Below are 26,900 nucleotides of genomic sequence, written 5' to 3'. Positions count from 1 at the left end.
GCTGCCCCAATTTGCTGAAGTTTCATGGAAATTGTTGAAACTACCATTTAACTGAGAAATAATTATGTATTTCTATAAAATACAGAACAAATTAGAACACTACCAATACTATACAGTACTATATTTCTTAAGCATGGTGTAGTGTCCAACAGCCATATGAATACACATGACAGACGCTAATTAGAAGCAGTACAATAACAGTCTCCTGTCCCAATTAAGTGGAATAGTGCCCCAAATAGAGGAAGGGAATCCCAACTATTTTCTCAATTAATTTTTGTTCTTTGAGTTGTCCCAGCTAAGTGCTACCCCAACTAACCAACGGACAATTAACCGAAATCCACAACATTTGGATCAATGGTTCAAAACTTTGGATGCTAATTCAATAGATGAAGCTCTATTCTATCCTAACATAATAAATAGCAAGAACTTAAAAAGAACTGCATTCCTAGTTATTAATAATTCAAGATCAGTTCTTGCCTCCAGTTTAAGTAAGTAAATGGAACTTGAATTTAGTCCCTGTTAAAAAATCTTTACAAAGAATGTTTTATATATTGTATGCTAATTAATTATAAACCACTTTTCTAATTATATGTTTATTTTGTGTCAGAAAACTGGTAAAAATCAAATTTTGGTTTCTTTAACATTGTGAAGGCCTGATATTCAACTAATAAATAGTGGTCCTGGTCCCATACTCTTCTCCTTATACAGTACATGCTTCCATTAGGAGACATTAGAGAGCATAAACTTCATTTCCACAGTTAATGCAGGTGACACACAATTGTATGTATATCTCCATTGAGCCTGATGATGTATGGCTGCAATAAACAAATGGATGAGTAACGATTTTGTAAAGCTAAATGAAAATAAAACTGGAATACTTTTGGTTGATCCCAAAGCCAAAAGAGATAAATTTCTGTATAAACTTGAGAACTTGGCCCCCCTGTAACATCAGAAGTAACTAGCTTGGGTGTTACCTTTGATTTAGATTTAACTTTGAAATCCCACATAAAGAAAGGGACCAGAGCAGCATTCTTACACTTGAGAACATTGCAAAGATATGTTTGTTTCTGTCACGTGATGATGGTGGAAAAAAACCTCAGCATAACAGTAAAGGTGTGAACCAGGGCATTACAACTAATTCATGTCCTTATATTAAATAGATTAAATAACTGCAATGTACAGACCTTCCAAAGCAATCTATTGACAATATTCAACTCATCTGGAATGCTGCTGCTAGACTTTTAACCAAAACCAGGATGAGGGAATATATCACTCCAGTACTTGCTACCCTGCATTGGCTTCTTGTATCTTTTAGAATTGATTTTAAGGTCCTTGTTTTTAAAGCTCTTAATGGTTTGGTACATCAATCCTGCGAAAGCTCTCAAGTCTTCTTCCTCCAGTATCTTAACTTTAAACAATTTCCCTCAAAAGATAATTGGCAGGTCAGTTTTTTTAAACTACGCTCCTGAACTGTGGAATTCAATACTGTACCTAAAATTATAATGGATGTAGACTCAGTTGGCACTTTTAAATGTCAGCTCAAAATCTATTTATTTAACCTTGCTTTTAACTAACATCTTTTTGTCTTTTATTTACATATTTTTATTTTTATTCTTCATTTCATTTTCAAATTTGTACTTTTATGCCATTGTAAAGTACTTTGAATTAGATCATTTATATGAAAAGTGCTCTATTAAGTTATTATTATTAAAAAGACATAGAAATTGACAATCCTCTTACTGTTTATATTTTATTCAAACAATCTTTGCCTTATAGACTAAATTTCCCAAATCAATTCCATCGTCTTTGTTCTAGGCATAATTTGTATATTCATATCATAAATTTTATTCTGTTTTGTAGTAAACTGATCCATTGAGACCCATTTCACTGAACAATTACATCATTACTAAATTCATTGCTCATATGATTGATTTGTAATGTTGGAAAACTAATTTGAAAACACAAAAATGCATCCAATTGGAAAATAATTGAATATTTTAATTGAAAAATTATACACTAGAAACTGTAATGCATAAAATCTCTTGGGTTAATTCATTTGGATTTATAAACTGATTTTCAGTTTTCTGATCTTTATTTTATGCAGCACATCTCAAAGCCTTGCACCAGCTTATGTTATGGTTGCCAGTCGGCATTCATTTGGAAATGTACAAATCCTGCAGAATTGTGATCATGTTCATATTGTTTGTGTGTTCTTAATTTATTAATCATCCTTTTCCAGCACTAAATAGAATCAGCTTTCATCACTCTGTTGATCTTGTTCAAGGAGCAGATTTACCAAATTGCTAATTGCACAAGCTCGCAGTTTGTGGTCATCAAATGTTCTGTTGATTTGAAAACCTCAATATTTGAAATTATATTCATTTTGATCCTTCAATAGCATTTTTGAAGTGAATAAAGACAGCAAAGTCGGAAGTTTTATCCAAAAAGTATATAATCAATAGCTTCTGAGATGTTGAAACTTAAGCACTAACTCAAAATAGATGAAAGTGAATTGGCAGTCCATTTAACATCTCATTTGATTTTTTAATCTATAGAAGTCAAATAAAGGTAAAATGAGGTCCCAAAGTGCATTCATCCATTTTGTGTTAATGCTATACACTAATTCTACACCAGTTTGAACTATTTATTCCCTTATAAGGATAATTTGGTTATATTCCAGATAAACAATAGGGTTAGTCCTACTCATATCGAAATTAGGCAATATGATTTTATCCCATTTTACATTACTTTATTTGACATTCTCAGGTCTCTAGCTTGTTCTCTGTTCTCACTGAGTGAGAGAAAAGCAACTAACTTTTGCTAGTGACTCATAGACTAGCTAATAAAAAGGGCCAAAGGAAAAAATTTTGAGAGTTTTTGAATTCTCTGGGAGTATCTGGGAGTACAGTTAGACGAGAAGCTAGACTGGACTGCCAACACAGATGCCTTGTGCAGGAAGGCTCAGAGTCGACTGTACTTCCTAAGAAGGTTGGCGTCATTCAATGTCTGTAGTGAGATGCTGAAGATGTTCTATAGGTCAGTTGTGGAGAGCGCCCTCTTCTTTGTGGTGGCGTGTTGGGGAGGAAGCATTAAGAAGAGGGACGCCTCACGTCTTAATAAGCTGGTAAGGAAGGCGGGCTCTGTTGTGGGCAAAGTACTGGAGAGTTTAACATCGGTAGCTGAGCGAAGGGCGCTGAGTAGGCTACGGTCAATTATGGATAACTCTGAACATCCTCTACATAGCACCATCCAGAGACAGAGAAGCAGTTTCAGCGACAGGTTACTATCGATGCAATGCTCCTCAGACAGGATGAAGAGGTCAATACTCCCCAATGCCATTAGGCTTTACAATTCTACCGCCAGGACTTAAGAACTTTTTAAAAGCTATTATTAATGCTTTTTGAGATAGTGATTTAGATGCATATCATATTCTTTACTGAGTTAAGTATTGTATGTAATTAGTTTTGCTACAACAAGTGTATGGGACATCGGAAAAAAGTTGAATTTCCCCATGGGGATGAATAAAGTATCTATCTATCTATCTATCTTCTTCTTTGTGGGGTAGTGAGCCTTTGATCAGGTTACTAACTTCTGAGAACAGTAACTAACTTTTTAAATAATAAAGTTGCCCTTCACCACCCATAGAGAAAGAACTCAGAAGCTCTCATCATTTTCTCCCATAGTATTTTTATTACCTAGTCGGAGTTTTTTGTTTTTCTGTCTCTTAAGAGAACAGAAAAGAAGTGGTAGTCTGGCAGAGAAGTCTAAGGCCCTAGTTTAAAGCTGTAGTCCCCACTGATGTTGCCAGTGTTCTCCACCGTCATCATGTGTGTTCCTATTCTGCCATGGCAGGTCATGTCTCACAAGCCTGACTGACTTATTCAAGGAAGTGACAAAAGAAATTAATGAAATCAGAGAGGTATAATGTAGTGTATATGGATTTTAATAAGGCCTTCGACAAGGTTCCCTACGATAGATTCATTCAGACAATTAGGAAGTGTGTGTTCTAGAGAAATCAGGCTGTGTGAATTTGGAATGAGCTAGGTCAGAGAAGGAGGGTGGTAGTAGATGAAGAGTGTTTTGCCTGGTGGTCCATGACTAGTGGTGTTCCAGAGGGATCTGTTTTGGGACCCCTGCTCTTGTGAATTTTATGAATGACTTGTGTGTGGACATGGAAGGGTGAGTTAGTAAGTTTGCAGATGACTCAAAGGTTGGTGGTGTTTGGATAGTGTAGAAATTTGTCGTAGGTTACAACGGGACATTGATAGGATGCAGAGCTGGGCTGAGACGTGGCAGATCTAATTCAATCTGGAGAAGATTTAAGTTAATACAGGTGTATAGTGTATTGGCCTTCAACTCTGGTTAGTCCAACTAAGAATAATATATTCAGGTATTGTTGCCTCATATAAAAAATATGGAAACTTCAGAGAGGATGCAGAGGAGATTTATTTACTTGCCTGGATTAAAGAGCATGTCTTATGAAGATACACTGAGCGAGCTAGAGCTTTTGTCTTTGGAACGAAGGAGGATGAGAGGTGACTTAACGGAGTTGTATTAAGATGATACGAGGTATAAATAGGGTTGTCAGCCAGCACCTTTTTACCAGAGCGGCAATGGCTAATACAAAAGGACATTATCTAAGGTAATTGGAGGAAAGTATGAAGGGATGTCAGAGGTAAGTTTTTACGCAAAGAGTTGTGAGTATGTGGAATGCCCTGCTAGGGTTGGTGGTAGAGACAGATAACATTAGGGACATGTAAGTGACTCTTAGTTAAGCACATTGATGAAGGAAAAATGGAGGGCTATATGGAAGAGAAGAGTTAAAGTGAGCTTAGAGTAGGTTAAAAGGTTGGCACAACGTTGTGAGCTGAAGGTCCTGTACTGTGCTGTACCTCTCTATGTTCTGCGTTGTAAGGAGGCGATCTAAAAATGTCAAAAAAATTAACTTATAAATAATTTATTTGGGGGCAAGCTATGTAAACACATAGAATGAGGGAGAAAGGGAAAAACACATATAGTAATACAGTTAGATGACGTGGAGGAAGAAGGAAGCTTGTACTGAGCATACAAATCAGATTGAAGCAGTTAAATCAAATTACCTCTTTCTATGTTGCATGATCCCTGTAATTTTATGTAATTTAGCAACTTTTACAAAAGCACTTTAATTAGTAACTACTTTATTATTTCAGAACTAAAAATTCCATGGGGTATTTTTTATATGGCAGAACACTTCTATAGCAGCAATTCTGCCTATTGAAATTACATGTGTGTAATTTTAATGAAGTGTGCATAAATCACTTCAGCTCTGCATTACATTCCAAGATCACGAAGGGGAAAACTTAGATTATGCGTCAAACCATGAGTCATCCAATTGTACACTTTTTAAAAATTTTGATTAAATTAATAATTTTGAAATGAACAAAGTTATTGATGTTGAAAAGAAAAGTTATGCATTGCTTGTGGGTTAATGAAAATACAAGGATTTCATAAAAATCGCAGAAAATACTTTTCAAAAATCATGGTGCTTTTTAAGTCTGATGTGAATAACATTCCTGTATTTTGCTTTACAACATTTTTGCCACATTGAAGTTCTTCATAATTCAAAGTTGTTGTTGGTGTATACTAATTAATGATGAGTTCTGCATAATGTTTTGCTAAAGATGCAAATATTTTTGTTTACAGATGTCTTCTAGCACCTCCATGGATAAAACGGCATACATGCAAACACTGAGATGGGCTGTCTGGAATCCATTCATGGGACCCTGCACCTCTGATGTAACAGTACCACTTCAGGGTGGACCTTCACCTAACCCAAGCAATTTGCTGGTTTACAAAACTCCCTCCACAGAGATGAGTTCAGATGAGGTAGGTGCTCTCTGGTCTGTACTATGAAGTTACCTATCCTGATCGTTTTTCGTAATCATCAACCTGCTGTGTGCTGGAGAGGCTCTTGAGTTACCTTTGGAATTCTGAACTACTGATCACAGATCTGTACTGTCATAGCTATTTACTTACGACCTCAGTGATGCTGTTTGGAGACCTACCAATTTAAAATAGGTAGTGAAAGTATGATATGCAGTTTTTAAATAAATTTTAATTTTCTAAACAGTAATGTCCCTTGTCCTAGATTTAAGCAGTCAACACTAAAGGAAAGAACTACTTGTATTCTTGCACCACTTTTTATGACCTCAGGATATTCTGAAGTGTTTTATGAAATGTGAAGTACATTTAAAGTGGAGTCACTGTTGTAAGATAAAAAAAATTCAACAAATCATCTGCCTACTGCAGGGTCTTAAGTTAATTCAATAGTTCGGTTGTTCCATTTAATATCAGAGAATGTATATGATATACAACCTAAAATTCTGACTCTATGCAGACATCCTTGAAACAGAATTAAATCCCCCAAAGAATGACAGAAAGACGCAAGAACCCCAAAGCCCCTCGCCCTTACATACAAGTAGCATCAACCCTCACCCCTCCCTCTTCCCCTCTCATATTATTCTAGCATAAAGCATCAGCATTCGCACCACCCACCATGCAAGAGTCCTTCAAATACTAACTGTTCATTCCAGTATTTCAATATTCCACAGTCTCTCTCTCTCTCTCTCACAGCGAAAGGGGAGACAACAGTCGCTATTTCGATGTTACGGTCAGTCTGAAGCCTCCCTTTTTATTTCAAGTTCCCCGACTTGAGAATTGCCAAATCAATTGCCAAGTGCTGGGCCCACCAACAGCCGTTCTCACTGTCTTTGATGTTGCAGTCCCCACTACGCTTCAGTACGTGACACCGACGAGAATTTGTCTGCACAGGGCCGCGCGGGCCCTGAAGTTGCCTGACTTCAGGCCAAACCTGGACACACCGAAACACAGCCAATCAGCGAGCTCTGAGAATGGGAACACACGCTGTGCAGAACTGCAGTGCTTGAGTGCCACTGTAGATCAAAGATCCCGAAGGAATCCCACCCACCATGAAAAGGAAAGCAGGGACTTTAGAATAGGAAAAATTCAATTGTTTCACTAATGAGCTGGGAGAAGTTGCTCTCTGGTGCCATCTCTAGCTCCACCCACTCCTATAGTGATGATAAGATTAACTGTTTTAGTAATATTGATTGACAGACACAGATTAGCAAGATCCTTGGGAGAACTCCCCTTTTCTCTTTTTTTTGGTATTCATTTTATTATCCACATATGTCACTGCCTTCAGTAATAGAGGAAGAGAACTAGGCAATATGATACTAGATCTAGTTGGGAATACATTTGAAATTTGATTAAACAACTTTCAGAAGCAGTAATAATGAGATGACCAGTTTAGATTAGATAGACAATAACAACCCTGCTGAAACCCTCATGTTTCTCGGCCCGAAACATCGACTGTACTCTTTTCCATTGATGCTGCCAGGCCTGCTGAGTTCCTCTTACATTTTGTGTGTATTGCTTGGATTTCCAGCATCTGCAGATTTTCTCTTCTTAATAATAATAATAATAATAATAATAGGAAAACCAGTTCAGTAATTGTGATTGAGCAATGAGCAATAATCATAGAATCATACAGCACAGAAACAGGCCTTTCAGCCTTTGTGCATTCAAACAAAGGTGTCTTCCTGAGTGTTCCCATTTATTTGCATTTGGTCCATAGCCCTCTAAATCTTTCTGATCTTTTAAACATTGTAGTTGTATCCCCCTCTACCACTTCCTATGACAGCTTATTCCAAATACCCACAAGTCTCTGTTTAAAAAAAAAACTTGATCATCAGGTCTCCTTATGTCCGCAAGATCCTTAAGAGTATGCCCTTTTTCTCCTTTTTAGAATTTATGTTATTCTTTGGCATAAGTCCCTGGCTTTAGCAGTAGAAGCCTGATCTTGTTGTCAAGCCAACTCAATGCACAAATGTTTTCAAGAAAGTTCAGGCCATCAGAACTTTGGATATTGCTATTCTCTAGACTGGGAGACCTGATACCTTGTTGAGCAGTCTCACTGTTTTTAAATTATTAAATGTTGTTGGACCAGGAATCAGATCTGGAACAGGTAGAATTAAAATAGAGATGAAATAAACAGATCCAGTTGTGAAGTTTGAATGGAGAGTTTACTTTCTTGTATACTGTCGCAACCAGGTGACCTGCACATAATCTCTAGAAAGTTCACCCACATTGTACAACTGTGACATTCCTTCTTGGTTTCTACTTTGACAAATTATTACGTTTGTTTCCAGTTTAGTGTCAAAGGCTGTTCCATTCCCTTGGAATCAGCTGTTTATTTGTGTTTTTTAAAACTTTATTTAAGGGGGTGGAAATACGAGATCCCAGTTCTCAATAATGTGGATTTCCTGATAATGAGCCTTAAGTCTCAAAAAATGTTCAGATCTGATTCCTGATCTATTATCATTAAGTCACTTTTGAAAGGAAAGCCAGTGTTGGTACCAGAGAAGGTGTCTGTGTCCTAGGTAATAAAAGGAAAATGCCTCAACTTTGCCAAATCTTGAAAGCATTTGTATGAGATAAAGATCAGGCTCCGCTTTTGCTGCTCTTCATACTGATCAGTGTAACGTTGTCTAGATGTCCATGTGTAGAAAACTCCAAAGAGAGGATATTAGATAGCTGCTGTTACTTAAGCAAATTATATTGAAACAGTTCAGTTAGCTGGTATGCTAATAAGACAGACATGGGAAGTTACTAATTATTAATAAATTCCGTCAGGTACTTGTATGAAGTTTCTTTTCTTGGAGTATAAAATTGCTGTTGTGACTCATTGGTCAACCCAAACAATGTAGGTACATTAAAATACAGAAGCTAAGTGTATGGATGAAAAGGAAGAAGCTAGGAAGATGTGATAGACAGAGATGAAACAGACTGTATGGTACATGAACCCCTGTGTGAACTCATTGGGCTCTATCATCTGTTTCTGTGCTGTCAATTCTGTCTAATTCTCCAGCATATGTTGCAATCTTTGGCAACTATGGAAAGAAAACCTGGAAGAAAAGTGTGATAAGAGCCTTGGGCTGGAACAGATTTGGATGTGCACCTATTGCTGTAACAAATGGCTACTTTTTCCTGAGTGTGAAACTGGATTAAAATCTGGGAATACTATTCCACTTGAAAAAGTTGTTTGAACAAAATGGAAGCTTTTGCTTTTACCAAGAAAAGTTTAAGAAGTCAGTGGTGCACTCCGCACACTCAGCAACAAAACTAATGTCATGAGCCACTTTTAACTTGGCAAGAATGTTCATTTTTTAAAGAATTTATAACGGATTGTATTACTGTTAAATCTGTGCCACACAATGATATCCTGCTGTCCTTATTTATTTAGAATGTGTAAATTTCTTATATCCGTAAATTTCTATCAAAGGCATTAAGATAATGATCTGGCAATTTTCTCATGCAGTGTAATGCTTTTGTGTGCCATTCACTGGAATTTAATCTGAAACCCAATTGCTAAATGTCGCGAGGCTCTTAATGACAGGCTTGTGTGATTTGCCAAATTTGTGCCGTGGTTCTTTTGTTATACTTGTGTAAAGTTAATTTAAGGCAAGGAAATTGCATGGATCACTCATACAGAAATGATTCTTGCCTTCAGTTGAGAAGTTCAGTTCTTAAAATATTATTTTGTCTGAGAAATTAATTTTCCTTGGCTTGAAATCTTAATGTGGATTCTCACTTGCCTGCTCTATATTGATCTCCCACCTGCTGGTGTTACTTGGCCAAATCATTGCTTACCTGTGTTTCACCCACCATACAATAAATATCACACCCACTGCATTTACAATATGATTCATTATTCTATATATTGTGAACATTATAAATTGATTCATTCAGAGATCTCACTCTGCTTGATATATAACTTGGCTGTAGGCTCAACAGAAATGTTTTAATGGGAAAATCAATTTATCAACATTCTGAAAAGTTGGTAATTGGGTTTTTCTGTCATGATGATACTTACAAATCTTGTTGGCTGCACACCTGAGAGACTTAGAACAGAACAAATTGTAATTGCATACTGTGGTGTTTGTATGAAAAACATCTTCTGTGCTTCCTTTCAGCTCACATCCTGTGTTAAAAGTCCATCACAGAAACCTTTAGTTTTCCTCAGCATGCTGGGGTTGAAGGTTAAAATAATATTTTGTTGGTTTACCATGAGTTAAATTATATATTATTATCAATAAAATTTATTTTTGAAATGAAATTACTTACTTTAGAAGTTCCAAGCAAGCCTTTAAAACCTTCATCCACCACTGGGTCCATTACTTCTTATTGCACACAAAATGCCGGAGGAACTCAACAGGTCAGACAGCATCTATGGAAAGGAATAAACAGTCAACATTTTGGGTCAAGACTATTTAGTGTGTGTTGCCTTCATCTAGCATCTGCAAATTTTCTTGAGTTTATCGGTCCATCACTCCTCCCTGCCATGCTTTATGATGACACTGATTCTGATAATGGTAAAATGTTGCTGCCACTGGAGGCATGTAAATTGGTGTTGGACCCACTGCACAGTCTCAGATAAAAATATATATTAGGGTGCTAAAAGAATTTATAGAGTCTTGTTTCTAATCATACCACTATAATGTATAACCAAAAGATTTGTCCCACCTGGCGGCTTGGCTTAACCTCATATCAGCAAAACAAATTCTGAGATCATTATCTCAGTATACTTCATGAGTTCTTCCCATGAGCAAATTAACTGATTGTAAAATATTCTTGAGTCATCTTGGGCAACACATAGATCCACGTTAAAAGAAAATGTTTATTTTCCAATTCTATTGGGTGATATGGAAATGAGTGGAGTGAACTTGTGGCATCAGCTGGCATTGTAGAATGACAGGAAATGACTTTATTCGGATAGGTCAATTTTATTGTGATAGAGTGAAAATCTGGACAACAGTATCTAAGTAAATTAAGTTCAACAGCAATTGCAAAGTTCAGCTCTAGCCACTATAACATAGCTCACTTTTTTGGCATTTAATGCCTCCCCCCACCCCTTAAGCATTTCCCATTTTCGTCACTGGTGCACCATGATATGCATGCAGCAACTCCCTTAGGCTTCTTTCAGCAGTATCCCTCAAACCTATGACCTGTGCCATACAGAAGTATCAGGCACAAATAAATGACACCATCTCCAAGTTGCACATCATTGTAACTTATACACATGTCTCTATTCTTCCAAAATCCTGTAACTCACCACCTAAAACACTGTGGGACTGTCTTTAGAGGAACCAATATAACTCATAACCACTATCTTCAGATCAATTAAAACAGGCAATCAATTTTATAAATGCGAGGTTTGTGTAAATGGGAAGTAAATCTCAGAAAGTTAATTCTCTATTTTTAGGTGAAACAGGTGGAATCAGGTACTATTACCTTTCACTTTTCATGCCGTGGAGATAGGCGTGCGAGCCTTGGTTCTGAACAGCTAGCAAATATGCCTGAGAAAAAATCCCAAATGTCTTCAGCATCCAGTAAGTTACTTGCTAAATGCTTCAGAAGGAATTTTCTTAGGAGCTTTTTGAACAATTAGTATGCTTGTAGCACAAGTTATACAACATGTGCAATAATTTTTTTCTAACCATATATTTCAGAATACAGTTTCAAATCTCAATCAGGAACAGGAAAATGAAATGCCTGTATCTTTTCATCATAATTTTTTTCTTCCATAATGTACCTTCCTGTGCTTCATATCAAATATTTTTGATGATAATCTTGTTAAATATCTTGGCATGTTTTCTTGCATCAGATGGTTTGTACTAGTGCAAGTTGTTATGAAATACGGCAATAAAGAATGTCAGAGTGGCAGTTGATGAAAAGTTCAGTAAACACAAAGTATGCTGCAGATGCTGTGGTCAAATCAACACATACAAACAAGCTGGATGAACTCAGCAGGTTGGGCAGCATCCATTGAAATGAGCAGTCAACGTTTCAGGCCGAGGCCCTTCGTCAGGACTGAAGAAGGAGGGGGCAGGGGCTCCATCAAGAAGGTGGGGGGAGGGTGGAAAACCAATCAGAGGAAAGATCAAGGGGTGGGGGAGGGGAAGCCGGGAGGGGATAGGCAGGAGAGGTGAAGAAGGAATGTAAGGGGAAAGCACTATGGGTAGTAGAAGAAGGCAGAATCATGAGAGAGGTGATAGGCAGCTAGAAGAGGAGACAGAGTGAAAGTGGGATGGGGGAAGGGAGAGGGAGGGAATTACCGGAAGTTGGAGAATTCGATGCTCATACCAAGAGGCTGGAGACTACCCAGACGGTATATGAGGCGTTGCTCCTCCAACCTGAGTTTGGCCTCATCATGGCAGTAGAAGAGGCCATGTATGGACATATCCGAATGGGAATGTGAAGCAGAGTTGAAGTGGGTGGCGACCGGGAGATCCTGTCTGTTGTTGCGGATGGTTGCCACCCACTTCACATTCCTGGGCATACGGAGCTGAAATAGCTAGCTCCAGAGGGCACAGTTTTAAGGTGCTTGGAAGTAGTTACAGAGGAGATGTCAGGGGTAAGTTTTTTTTTATGCAGAGAGTGGAGAGTGTGTGGAATAGGCTGCCAATGATGATGGTGGAGGTATATACAATAGGATCTTTTAAGAGACTCCTGGACAGGTACATGGAGCTTAGAAAAATAGAGGGCTATTGGTAACCTTAGGTAATTTCTAAAGTAAGTATGTGTTCGGCACAGCATTGTGGGCTGAAGGGCCTGTATTGTGCTGTAGGTTTTCTATGTTCTATACTGGATTATGGAAGAGCTAGCAAATGGATATCCACATGGATAGTCATGTGATGTAAGATGTCTTAATAAGAAAACTAGGGAGGCATGAGTGATTTGCAAAATGTCTTTGACACCTGGAAATACAAAATTATAAATAACTCAAATTATGGCATAGGTATTAAGACATGAACTAAAACAAACCAAGGATTAACATTAGTTTAGGAGAGGGAACATTGAGAACTAGGTAAGTTATACAAAACTTTTATGGCTGCATTGTGCAGAATTTTGGTTGCCATACTTTACATGGGAGATAGAAGCAGTGCAAAAAAACTCTAAGGATGTTATCAAATCTGCGAGGTTATACCCGTCAGCAGAGGGCAATAAAAGAAGACGCAGGTGCCTACAAAATTGTGATTGATTTTGCTGAGAGCTGTTTTGAACCACACACTATGCACAAAAATCAATCTGTCCCCTGTGCTGGTTTAGAAGGTGAATATATTCCATTTTATGTTCTTTGGCTCATGTCCACTTATGGAATTAATGTGTTTTTCTGTCTGGTGAAGACAGGTTCATTGTGATTTACAGTGCAAATTGTAATAACTAGAATTCTTCCACTAATATTAAATTTAGGCACATTGTGGAAGTATTTGGGAAAGGGTTAAATACCTGCAGAAGATGGGAATGAGAAAACCTCATCAATACTTGGAGTATTTTCAACAGTTTTGGACCCCATATCTCAGAAAGGATGTGTTGTCATTGGAGAGAGTCTAGAGGAGGTTCACGAGGATAATTCTAGGAATGAAAAAGTTAACATGTGAGAAGCGTTTGGCAGCATTGAGCCTGTACTCACTAGAATTTAGCAGAATGTGGGGGGTGGATTTTATTGAAACCTACTGATTGTTGAAAGGACGATAGGGTGGATGTGGAGAGGATGTTTCCTATGGTGGGGGTATAAAGAACGAGAGGGCGCAGCCTCAGAATGGAAGTAAGGAGGAATTTTTTTAGCCAGAGAGTAGTGAATCTGTGGAATACTCTGCCACAGACTGCTGTTGAGGCCTAGTCTGTGGGTATATTTAAGGCAGAAGTTGATCATTTCCAGATCAATCAGGGCATCAATGGATGTAGTGAGAAGGTAGATGTATGAGGTTGAGTAAGATCTGGAATCAGCCATGATGGAATGGTGGAGAGGTCTTGATGGGCTGAATGGTCTAATTCTGCTCCTATGTCTTATAGTCTTATGGTCTAACACTCAGGGAAACCAATGTGTCGATTACATTTCGATCAATGACACTATTTTGCATGATTCATCAATGGTATGAAACATCCGATATGATTGAACACGTTTCTTTTATATTTAGTGAGAAGAGCCTCAGAATCTTCTGGACCTCAACAAGGGACAGGGGTGAGTGATCTTAATGGTTATTTGAAACATTGTATTTCCTCCATCCTCATGTAACAGAAATAAGTAACAAAAATACAGAATTTCAGATTTTTAAACTCTCTGTGACCAGCAGCATTCTCAGCCAAAGCAACCAATTGACACACACCGGTGACATTGGTAGCCACTCCATCAGCAGGTGTTCTTTGGTCGAAAATCCACTTGTCGAGGGTTAGTGCCAGAATCACAGAAGACAGCAAGAAAGTGGAGGGTAGACAATCATGCCTTTGTATTCTTTATTCTACTGCCTCTTTCCATCAGACATTGGAACATCTTGCAGCTCTGTTCCTCTCATGTATAATATCTGGATTTTAATCTTACCCTTGAGTAATATTCCTGTTAGTTTCACAGCAGTCTGTACCCTGACTTAGGATGATTCATTAAATTGTGAAGTTTTTGACTCCAAAATAGTTCAGTAGGAAGTACTTACTTTTCCTCACCACCTGAGTAACAGTTGGAAGAACTAATATGCTTGTTGACATATTTGTATTTTCATGTGTTTAAGAGAAACATGACCTACCTGAAGGAATATAATGGGTGTTGTGCTGTACAAAAAAAGTTACCAATATAAAGAGCATCGAGGTCAGAAGTAAACATGGATGATGGAATTGATGGCTTTGTGGCCATGTTTGTGGATGATACGGAGGGACAGGTGGTATTGTGGAAGCAGAGAGGCCACAGAAGGACTGATTCCCCCACTTTGAATCCCATATTAGAGATTCTGCAAAATAGCTGGCTACCGAAAACATAGATTAGGAAAATGGGCAAAGAAATAGCAGATGAAATGCAGTGTCAGAAAGTATATGGTCATGCACTTTGGTAGAAGAAATAAAAGTGTAGCCTATTTTCTAAATGGAGAGAAAATTTTAAAACATTTGAGGTGCAAAGGGATTTAAGAGTCTACGTGTAGGATTCCCAAAAGGTTAACTTGCAGGTTGGGTCAGTGGTGAGGAAAGCAAATGCGATGTTAGCATTGATTTTGAGAGGACTAGAATATAAGTGCAAGGATGTAATGTTGCGGCTTTATAAGGTGTGGACCAAATGATCTAATTCTGCTCCAAATCTTATGGTCTTATGGCCTAACTTGGCAGAACCAGAACCATTAAATGTCCTTTTTAATGCTTTCTTGCACCAATCATTTATTAATATTACTCTTCATCCTTTAATGTTCTTAAGTGAGAAAACATAATCGCAGGCTTTAACTTGCATCATCTTGTGAACTGGTTTTTTGTCTATTCCACAAACGTGTGAACTATATTCAAGGCATCTAATAGTACAGAAGTCACACCTGGCTCTGTTTTCAATTGGCGTACACATATATGGACTTCCAACAAGGACTTTGAAGCCCACACTAGAGATTCTGCAAAACAGCTGGCATACATTTGTTACATACAAAAAGTCAGTCCTCGTGCCTCATGAGAACAGTTATGTTAATTTGAAAGGACTAAAATCAAGAACAACGAAGACAAGTTGCCTGAATTAGTTCATCCTTGCACAGTGATCTTAATGTTCCAATTGAGTGACTTCACATTTTTGCCTTGTGTGCTTGAAGGTCAATTCCATGCACAAAAAAATAGCCTGTGTGAAGGAGCATTCATTAATATTGGTCGTAAAGGGTTAAGCTATCCCTGTCTTCTAATTCTGTGTGTAAAGTCCTGTTTATTGCTTTTTTAATCTTGGACTCTGATCCATTTGCAGGTTTGACTATGAATCCCAATAAAGAGTACAAAAATAAATTTAAGAAGATTCCTAATAAAATTTTGGGCTTAATGTGATGGATCTAAGATTACACTTATACTATGTTTTGCTGAGAATCCTTTTAATAGAAAAAGTTATGGACACCGGGCTTCAGGAAGGATATTTTGCCCTTGGGAGGTTATGGTACTGAATTTATCAGCATTGGTGAACTGAAATTGATAGATTTCCTAGTAGTTAGGGAACTAAGGTACTTCAGAAAATTAAAATATTGGTCTCATGTGAACTAACTGAATAGCCCGAAGAGCTAAATAGCCTTTTCCTGTTCACACCTTCCTTCCTTTGTCCTTTCTAATTATTGCTTTTCGTGTGTAAGCATATCAGAAGCTTTTTGATAGATCATTGTGGTTGTATTGTAAGTTTTGTAAAATAGAGATTAGTAAAGCAGAATGTTCTTCAGAACTCATTGTGACTGTTAGTGACTCAATTTATGTTCAACTCTAATCGACTGGATTATTTACATGGAACAGAAATGAGACTACTCATTGGGAAGTTGCCTACAATTGGAAGGGGGGGGGGGTTACTCTTCTTTTTCAGTGATTGGGCTTGTTTCCAACGATCCATTCATGGACAATTGATTCTTTCATAATGATAGCTAATGCTTGTAGATTTCTTCCAAGTTTCCTCATTGTTCTGAGATAATGTCATCTGTCCTCAAGAATTTAATTATTTTCACCCTGTTTAAAATTTTTACCCCATTTATGATGAAATCATTATTATTGCTTCTGATTTCTTTGTCTGTTGATTCAAATATTCCCTCATCAATTATCAGGGGAAATGCTAATTCAAAATGTTTACTGCATTCTGCACTTCCTCACTTGCAAGTCTGCTTGTATCTTTTACTGATTTTCTCCCCTTCCTTGACTGACAGCTATAGGATGGAAAGAGAGACCTCTGAATGATGATTTAGATCCTACTTGATTACTTTTGTGATCAGTTGTGACATTAAGTATGATGACCCTGGGAAGGCCTAAGAAACGAAAAGCTGCAGAGTGACAACAGAATAAAAAGATTCTAGATTTGATTACGAGTCTGTGCTGAATGAGCTGAATTTGGCTATGAAACAATTGGAGTGCAACAGATTGTCACCCATTGCTGCTCTTTGTTTGGAAGAACAGAAACAAGCTAACCTACAAGACAAATGGAGAGTGTTTCCATGAATCTGGAGCTAAGTTACTCCAGCCTTGGTCATTGAGACGTAGTATAATTGCAAATACACAGCTTTAATGAGAACTTCATACCATCGTCAATATGTTCATTGAAGTGTTCAGGAGAATAAGCCTTTCAAAGATTATGAAAGGCATCTTTGAAGTCAGCACAGCCATTAGCTGTCTAAGGAAATAAGTGTTTGACCTCAGATCCAGTGCTAAGTTTACGGTCTCTCGAGCAATGCTGGTTTCCAGTATCTTTCTGAGGATCAGACAATCTACATCAGGAAGTTCAAAGCATTGGAGGTATCACTAACACTGGATGAGCAAAATCTTTTAAATTCACTGACAGGATAAGCAAGACAACATCAATGCCTTTTTTCCACCAGCATTAAGAATTTAATATACTCAGCTGAGTATTTGCATGCTCAGCGCTGGACTTCCAAAGCAACAAATCTGTTCTGAGCTCCATCTTGGCAAGATGTTATCAGGAAGATTGAGCAAACCATTTAAAGATATTCTCAAAGTCTCCTTAAAAAAGGTATAACATTCCCACTAAAACATGGAAATTCCTGACTCCTGGAGAGTCAAGTCAAATTTATTGCCATGTGTACAAGTACGGTAGGGTACAGTACAATGAAAAATTTGTTTGCAACAGCATAGCACACACATAGTACAGACAGCACACATAATATAAATAAAACATTTATACCATATATTGAAAAAATGTGCAAAAGCAAGACCTCAGTGAAATAAAAACAAGGAGCCAATCAAAGTCAAGAGCATGGTAGTGCAAGAGGTGGTCCATAGTGTCTCATTGCTGAGGTGCGGTGACAGTTGTGCACTCAAAGTAGGTAAGGAGCATTTGAGATTCTGAAGAGAAGCCCGTGTTTCTTTGTTGGAAGCACAGAGAAGCTAAGTGAAAATGGCAGAAGGAGCACATACTCTTCTTCATTTCTGGCAGGATCTGCAGATCCCACAATGATTTTTTTAGTTAGCACATAACCCACAAAAAGTTAGATGTCCTGATATAACTAAAAGTCTTATAAAGGAAGTTATAGAAATAATAAGGTTTCACAATCACAGCTAAGTTACAATTTGTTTTGTTATTCTGTAGTTATCTCTTTCCCAGGTTTCTTCTCGGTATCCAAGTACTAACGTTTCGAGAAGGGGAACAATGCAGCAGCTGCTTAGCTCTCAGAATTTATCTTTCTCTGTTGCTTCACTCCAGGTAGGAGATTTAATAGGTCACAAAAAACTTCCCCATTTCATCTCTATTTTCTGGTTGGGCTGTTGGTTACTTTAAGTCATAATGTAAAATTTACAATAACTTTAATTCAGTATGATAATTTTTGCCACTTGAGGCATATTATCCTGTGAAAACATATTTAGAGCTTCAAAAGTTCTAAGTAAACTCACTGAAACAGTAATAGCTACATAAATAATATGCATATCATTACTTGGCTGAGCAGGGGAAAATCGTCATAATTAGTGGTTGTTGCTTTGTAAATAGAGCATGGAAGAGTTTAATCTATTGACCTGATTATGTCAGCAAACACAGTTAAGTCTTAAAAAAAAGGAGATAAAAATTTACTTGCACGAATAAAAAAGCAATGTAGTTGAAAACCAGGTTACTGTAGAGCAGAACAGTTTGCACTCAATTCTGGATGCTTCATACCTTTTGGAAGTTCCTCACCTCATCTTTTGCTGTGATTTTCATCTTCCTTAACACAGAGGTAAAACTCCCCTAACTGACATCAACAGTATTGCAACACACAATATTTAACTGTAGTTAGAATTTCAGTCATCCTAGTCTGAAAAACTAAAGTTCACATTTAACACAGAACAGTTGGGTTGTACTAACTTTTACTAAATTTGTTTCCCTAACGTTGTATTATATGTGCCTGTCAAAATGCCTCTTGAACATTGCTATTACATCTGCTTTCTCCACTTCCTTTGGCAGTGTTTTCCAGGCATCGGGTACTCTGCATAAAAAAAGCTTGCCTTTTAAATCTTCTTTGAACTTTCCTCCATCCACCTTAAAGCTAAGTCCTCTGATATGTGACATTTCCACCCAGGAAGAAAGACCTTATCAACTCTATGTGTCTCATAATTTTATATACTACTATCAGGTTGCCCCTCAGCCTCTGATGCTCTAGAGAAAACTGCAAATTTATACAACCTCCCCTTTATCTTTTTCTCTGTAATCCAAGGAGCATCCTGGTGAATCTCTTCAGCACCCTCTTCAAAGCGCCCACAACCTTCCTACAACATAACTTCTCTACTTTTACAGTCAGTGTCCTGACCAATGAAGACAAACATGCCATAACTTCTTCTTTACCTATCTGTCAAAGAATCAGAAACTCCGAGTATACTCTTTGTCCTCTCTGAGAATTGTGAGATCCTCAGAACTCTAATAAGGTTGACCACTGATTTTCCACCACCCTCGGTTCTTGAGCCTTGCTGGATTAATGTTTTTGCCGGATTAAAAGAGGTCACGCAATAATAATAGCAAAAATGGACAGTAGAAACTTAAAGCATTATTAATTAAACAAAAATTAATGTAAACTTATTAATTGATGTGCTTACAAAGGATATTGCTTTTTGGTTATCTTTTTAAACATTTCATCCAGGCGAAGTTGTTTCATGAGTTTTGATCTCTCCCTGTGCAATTTTTCTTGCATCAAATAAAAATTGATTAGCTCTTGTTCTGTCACAAAGGTATGTTTCTCTAACCATTTGATTAAATCACCCAACAACTCAATTAACTTGTCAATAGTAAATCTTCCAATTTCATCCGTTTCATCATTGCTACCATCTTCTTCACTTCCAGTGTTTTTATCAGCATTCAGAACACTGTCTATAATTTCTGAATCCAAAAGGTGATGCCCAACAGCTGTTTCGTTGTTGACAATCATCCACTCACATGCATTTTCTTCATTAAGACTACTTGCTATATCTTTGAAAGGAGGTCCTGTAACACATTTTGCACACACAAGCAAATCATGAACAACTACTTTCTCCTTTGGTACACAAAATCCTGTAAAATCATCGTCAAGCTTTTCTTCAGGTGCATGAACAAACACCAAGGCAGGCCACAACTTATGCCAGCTATTCTTTGGTGTTGAAGATTTTACCTTCTCCTACCCTTGAGCAATGAACCAAAGAATGTCCTTCATGTTAAATTCTTTAATAAATGTCAGTACAGAATTGACATATGTTTCATGAAAAGTGAGCGATACTTGGCCTCGTAATTTGATCTGAATTAAAAGAGGTGCTGAACCATCAGTTTCTGGAAAATCGGAGGTCAACTTGTACAGTCTTACATGTGCTTTGAATGCTTTTCCCACAGAGATCAGGGTCAATGTCAAGGTCATTTTTAGCAATGTAGCTTCAAGATCTTTCCCGCCTGCTTATCTCATAGTTCACTGCTCAAAGATGCATTAGAGAATCCACCCAAAATTTCACACTCAAGGAGAGGAGACTTCATCAACTTTTCCTTCAGCCCTCAGGAGCAATCAGAGTGGGCAGACATCAGCCTTCACTGCAAGTATTCAGAGACAATACTCGTGTTCCTACAGAAACTTCCCTACCAGCTTGTCTGAAAAGGGTTAAGAGCTATGGCCGTATCCTCAGAGGGTTTGCATAACCCCCTTACCTCATGGGACATGGTTCTTCACCCCTGACTCCTTAGTAGGATTTTCACATCACACATATTTATAGCATCCATCCATTCATTGGCATAGAATTATTGAGGAAACAGGCCATTCAGCTCATTGAGTCTGCACTGACTTAACAGCCACCCATTTATACTAATCCTAGATTAGTCCATTTTCTTCATTCTCCTTACATTCCTGAAACCTCTACCTATACAGTATACTTCCTAGAAATAAGCAATTTGTAGTGGTCAGTTAACCTGCCAACTGCATGCCTTTGAGATGTGGGAGAAAACCAGAGCACCTGGAAGAAGCTCAATTCACACGTGGAACACTTAAACTTGATATAGACGGAGTGCTTGATACTGACAGAGCTCAAGTTTATGATTGAATCTGGTCTTTGGTGCAGTGGGGCAGCTACTCCACCTCTCATCTGAAGAAGTGTTGCTTATTTACTGGTACCTCACTTCACCTTTATGTATATCCCCAGGACCAAAAGCGCCATATGAATCAGTTGCAGAATGGGTCTTTACTTACGATGGTCTCAATGGTCAAAGGCCAAGAACACATGAGAGTTGCACTCTACAAAGTAGCACTAAGCAGGGTGTAGGTCTGCCCCTTTATAACGTACATGAAGAGATCTCTGTGTTACATTGCGGTGACCACGACAGTAACCGTACATCAGAGGGGAAACAATCATATTGACTGCGGTGTCACTTTGGGAAACACAGCATACTGCTACATGAACCTTGCTCTTTATGCAACTTCCACAAACAGGGAGAACACTAGTTCTAATGCCACAGGTAAACTCAAAGCAATTTTCAGGCTTACATGTTCAGACCATACATCTATAGAACCAATCACATGACTAAAATACTCTTGTATAGTGTAAGTGGATTCTAAACTGATTCAACCAAATTTAGATTATATTTAAATATTCATTAAGCTACAAAATGTATCATTCAGAAGTGAATTATATTATTTATAATACACTTAAAATGTAATGTCCTAATGTTTGCTTCAGCAAAAGTTTGTGTTCAAATGAACCAACTAGTGCAGCAGAATTTAGAGGTTGCTTGGTAGATTTTATTGAGTTAGCTAAATTCAAAACAAGATTGCCAACGCAGTTCAAAAATTAATTTAGCCATCTTGCCTTAAGAGGAGTAAAATTCATTCATGATTCTTGCCTCTGCTGTCTGTTTTCCAAGCCTAGCAAGAGATTTATGTTTCAGCTGTGGTGAAGTGAATTGTTTTTGTTAATATACACATGTTTATGCATTACTTGGCAGGACTCAGACATGAACTATCACCTGGGTAATTGATACTGCAGGCTGTAATTTTAGACTGGTAACCATTTTGTAAATTAAACCAGTAAGAAACATTGTTCCATAGATTTTGGTTCTGTTTTGTCTAATAAAATGACCGTTGAGCATTCCCTACCAGAACAATGTGGACAAGGACAGTAGCTAATATGACTGCAGTACCCCTAAAGATGAATAGCTTATGGACACTTACTCTGGGCTCCCTTGAATAAGGTGCTAAAGAGCACTTAGGCTGTCTAGATAAGTAATACGACATGTATCAATTCTTCTCAGTCCTAAAATATATTTATTCTGGCACTGTAAAGTCATTATAGAATCCTGACCACTTTGCAGAAAGAGCATCCTGATAAAACCTGAGATTAGGCCTGGTATGACTCCACACTTTGGCTCCAAATGTTTTATTGGCTTTGACACTTTTTAGGTTTAATTCCAGCTAAATCTGGTTTAAACGTGCAAAGAATCCTTTGAAACCCCTTGTGAGTTTAGAACTTATTCAGAATGGAAGTCAAAGTTTTGAGCATACATATCTTCAGAGTCAAGAGGTATATGTTTCAACTGTGGTGAAGTGAATTGTCTTTGTTAATATACACATGTTTGTGCATTACTCAGCAGGACTCAGACATGAAGTACTATCTGGGTAATTGATACTGCAGGTCGGAGTTTTCGACTGGTAACCGTTTTGCAAATTGAATGTCTAAGAAGCATTGTTCTATTAGATTTTGGTTCTGTTCTGTATAATAGAACAGCCATTGATCATTCTCTACCAAAACAATAAGTGTAGTAGAGTGGTGTTTTGATATACTATATGTATTCCAAATGAAACATTCTACATTTTTAAACAAATGATTTTACACAAGAATGACTTTGCTAGAGAAAATAAAATGTTCAACTACGCTTCCAATAAATTAGAAAGCGATGATTGCTTTATAGGTCATTGAAAATATTTGGAGTTCATAAGGCTCTATGGGTATCATAGCTGAGTTGAAGACTATCTATGATTAATCAGCCTGAAGCAGTATGCATTTTGCACTATTAATCACACTACATAATAGAACTGTTCAGTTGGAAATCTGTTTGTAAACAGGAAATCGAAGTTGTTAATAACTGACTGTTTCATTTCTAAAATGCAATCTCTCTCACTGCAAAAATACAGGTCACAAATTCATACAGCAATCCACGTCTATGCCACCCATCAAGTGCCTATTTATAATGTTCTCATTTATCATCACTTCATTGCTAGCCTCGTAAGATTTGGTGTATTAACTTGCTTATCTAGTTTCTACTTATGTGTTCCGGGACTCTCGACCTCCACCACACATTCGGTTAGTGTATTCCTGATGGTAACCATCCTCTGGATGAAAAAGTTCTTCCTCAGATCCTTTCTGAACTGCATATCCTTTGTCCTCAACACATATCCTATAGTTTAGAGAACTCAGTTATCTCTCAGCCTCCCGCACTCCAAAGAAAACAACTCAGCATTTAATGGTCTCTCTTCTTATCTGAAACACTTCATCCTAGTTATCATTCAGGCAAATTTTCTCTGCACCCACTCCAGTGCACTCTCATCCTTCCTAAAACATGGCAACCAGAACTGTATACAATATTTTAGCTGCTGCCTAACCATGGCTTTATAAAGCCTTACCATATTAGATATATCAAACTATGTTGTTTGAAAATATCCTGAACACATGTTTTTCATGGATAATTGGTTACAAGATCAGAACAAACATGCCGTGAAATTAGTTGTTAATAAATTTAAAGGGGTACCTCACAAAGAAAAACCACAGACACTCTCTGACCTAACAGTAATTTTTTAAATTAGAAATTCACACAAACTACAAATACATCAGCATTCAATAAGTTTTAGGGCTGTTGATAAGGAGAGGTCACATTCTATTCTTTCAAAGTGGCACTATTTTAAAGATTAGTGTAATACTGCATTCTGCTCCTTTGCTGAACTTCCCCGAGAATGTTATAGATATAACATTCAGGTTTTTATGAATAATAGAAGCTCTTGTGAAATATAATCACTGGAACAATGGAATGGTAATTCTCAAATACAGTCTGAGACTGAATGGAACACTAATGGAAATTAGGCATCTGACCTTTAAGTGTATTTTGTATATATGCACAGTGCATTGGCATTTGTTTATTTTCTGCCATCCTGTGTAATAGATGCTTTGTTTGTTCTTATAATCCAAGGGTGTAACTTATTTCTGTAAATATCCATCAGTATTAAAGATTAAAAAGTTCATTTATATCAAAGTACATATACAGTATACAACTCTGAGATTCTTCTTCTCCAGATAGCCATGAAACAAAGAAAAATCATGTAAGTTGGTTCAGAGAGAAAAAACAAACTCACCCCTCCCCACATAGGAAGAAAGATAGGCAACACGATAATCAACCCCCCCCCCCAAAATTCCCCTCCCTGCATACAGAATGCAACAAGAACATTGGCCCCCAAAACCCTCTCCCCTGCACGAAACGCAACAAGAACATCGGACTCTAAATCTCCTTCTCCCCACACAAAAAACTGACAAAAACACTTAGAACGTTAACGTCCCCTGGAGCCCCGCTTGCTCTGCACAAAACTCAAGAACATCAATCCCAAATCCCCTTCCCACCACACAAAAGAAAAACAACGAGAAAGAATGTGTGAAAACATAGAATGTAAGGACCATAAAAAATGGACTGAAAAAATCCATAGTCCAAATCCATAAATGCAGAACCGTGGTAATATCCTCCAACATCATTGAAAGAGAAAAACACTGCTCGAATGCAGAAGCCTACCTTCTTGACACAGCAATAGGCTACACAGACTCCTTTTCTGGCAGCAGAGCGATCCCATTAGCGAATAAAAGGCAGGTAGTCGGTGCTTACATTCTTCTCGATGTTTCAATCTTCCTTATTGTTTTAATCAGAGAATGATGGAAACATTAATTGGCGAAATGGAGTCAAACCTTGGTCTTGTAGTTTCTTCATCTTGAGGTTCATGCTCATTGCTTCCCAGAATCTTTTCAGAAATAGCAAAGTGCTAGATCACTCAATCAATCTCCAAATTGTAAATTGCAGGCTCTTGTTTATTCTTCTGATCCAAGGCTGTAACCTATTTTTGTAAATATCCATCAGTGTTATTGGTGAGTACCATGGAATTAGTACAATAATGTCATTTTGTTGAAGTGCCATTCTGTTAAGTGAATATTTGAAGTAGAAGGATAGATTTCAATAAGGCTCTTGAGCATAATCTCCTCTCTTGGGTAGTAATAATAAAAGCAATGAACAAACACTTTGTAGAAGTTTGTGTAATTTGCACCTGAATGTGTTGAGTGTTGTGATTCCATTGGTGGGCTGAGTTTTTACTAATAATGAATAGAAAAATTAGTAAGAACATTGGAGAGTTTTTGACACGAACAGGCCATTCAGCCCAACAAAGCTTGCCAAATTCCTATTTACATAGTGTGCTGAAATAAATATCACATTTATATTTATAAATTTCTAAGGTACTGCTCTCCACTACACAATTAGGTAGTTTGTTCCACATGTCCACAACTCACTGTGTGAAGAAATGCTTCCTGATGTTAGACTGATATCTCCCTTGGACCAGTCTCCATCTATGGCCCTGTGTCCTTGATGATGGATAAATTTTGAAGTAGCATCTAGCATCCATCTTACTTAAACCCCTAATGATTTTGAACACTTTTATCATGTCTCCTCTCATTCTACGTATACTTAAGCTAAAAAGATTTAATTCTTTCAATCTTTCTTCATTGCTCAAACCCTGCAGACCTGGAATGAGTCTAGTCAGTCTTCTCTACCTCTCTCCAGTGCCTTTACATTCCTCACACAATAGAGAGACTAAAATATTACATAGTACTCAAAGTGCGGCCTCACAAGCACATTATACAGCTTTATGAGAACGTCTCGACATGACCTCCACTGAATGCATTATATAGCCCAACATTCTATTAGCTTTCCTAACTGCTTCTATGCATTGTCTAGATGTTGATAGAGATGAGTCTAACTCAGCCCCCCACTGCATATTTATAGCTAGTATTTCCACTTCCTAAATGTAATACTTTATATTTACTTACATTAAATTTCACCTGCCATCTGCCATTTAGCTGCCCACATTGGGTTTTGTTTTGATCTAACTGTTGATTCTACTGCCTGAATGTTATCAGCTGGTTCCCCTAATTTTGTGTCATCGGCAAGCTTTACTAGTTTATTTGTTATATGCTTATCCAAATCATGAATGTAAATTAAAAACAGCAGCAGCCCCAAAACTGATCCCTGTGGAACTCAACTCTAGGTGTGAAACTGATCCTCTCATCTTAGTTCATTGTTATCAGTTTTTAAGTCAACTCTGCACCTATTTGCATACCTTGCCCTGATTTACTTCCTCCTATAATTTGATTATTAACTTCTCTGTAGGTACCTTGCCAAAGGCCTCTGAAAATCCAAGTAAATAATATCAGCCACTCTTTTGTTAACATAAATTTTAGTTGTCTCTTCATAGAGCTCCTGTGTGTTAGTAAAACATGATTTCCCCTTTCTGACCCAGTGTTGGCTTTCTGCTAATATACTTGTTCTTATCAGCTGCTTTTCCAGCTCATTCTTTATTATTGTTTCCATTATTTTACCTACAATACACATTACGCTTATGCACTATAGTTACCAGGGTCAGTGTGGTGACCCTAGATGTCAGTGGGTCATCAGTAACGGTTGGATAAGTATCTTTCTGCTTCAGCTTACCAGAGAGAAGGATTGATATTAATGAGTGCTGAGTCTGACAGAAGTTAGAATAATGACAAAATCAAATAAAATGCGTATTAAATAGAGATTAATTAAGATTGGATTAGTTTAGAAAGATAAACTAAGTAAATAGAAATACTCT

The 26,900-nt window shown here is 37.5% G+C and overlaps 1 protein-coding gene across 1 annotated transcript in view; it reads left to right on the top strand.

Annotated features, from left to right (window-relative positions):
* nphp4 (nephronophthisis 4) overlaps window positions 1–26,900 on the top strand; it is a 381,887-nt gene that overhangs the window by 220,509 nt on the left and 134,478 nt on the right. The window contains exons 9-12 of the mRNA XM_073031685.1: window positions 5,683–5,865; window positions 11,324–11,450; window positions 14,043–14,086; window positions 18,158–18,256. Coding sequence (XP_072887786.1) covers window positions 5,683–5,865; window positions 11,324–11,450; window positions 14,043–14,086; window positions 18,158–18,256 — 453 coding nt within the window. The remainder of the gene's footprint in view (window positions 1–5,682; window positions 5,866–11,323; window positions 11,451–14,042; window positions 14,087–18,157; window positions 18,257–26,900) is intronic.

Source organism: Hemitrygon akajei, chromosome 29 (genome assembly GCF_048418815.1).
Source record: "Hemitrygon akajei chromosome 29, sHemAka1.3, whole genome shotgun sequence".
NCBI lineage: Eukaryota > Metazoa > Chordata > Chondrichthyes > Myliobatiformes > Dasyatidae > Hemitrygon > Hemitrygon akajei.
This window is presented reverse-complemented; position numbering and strand designations above follow the sequence as displayed.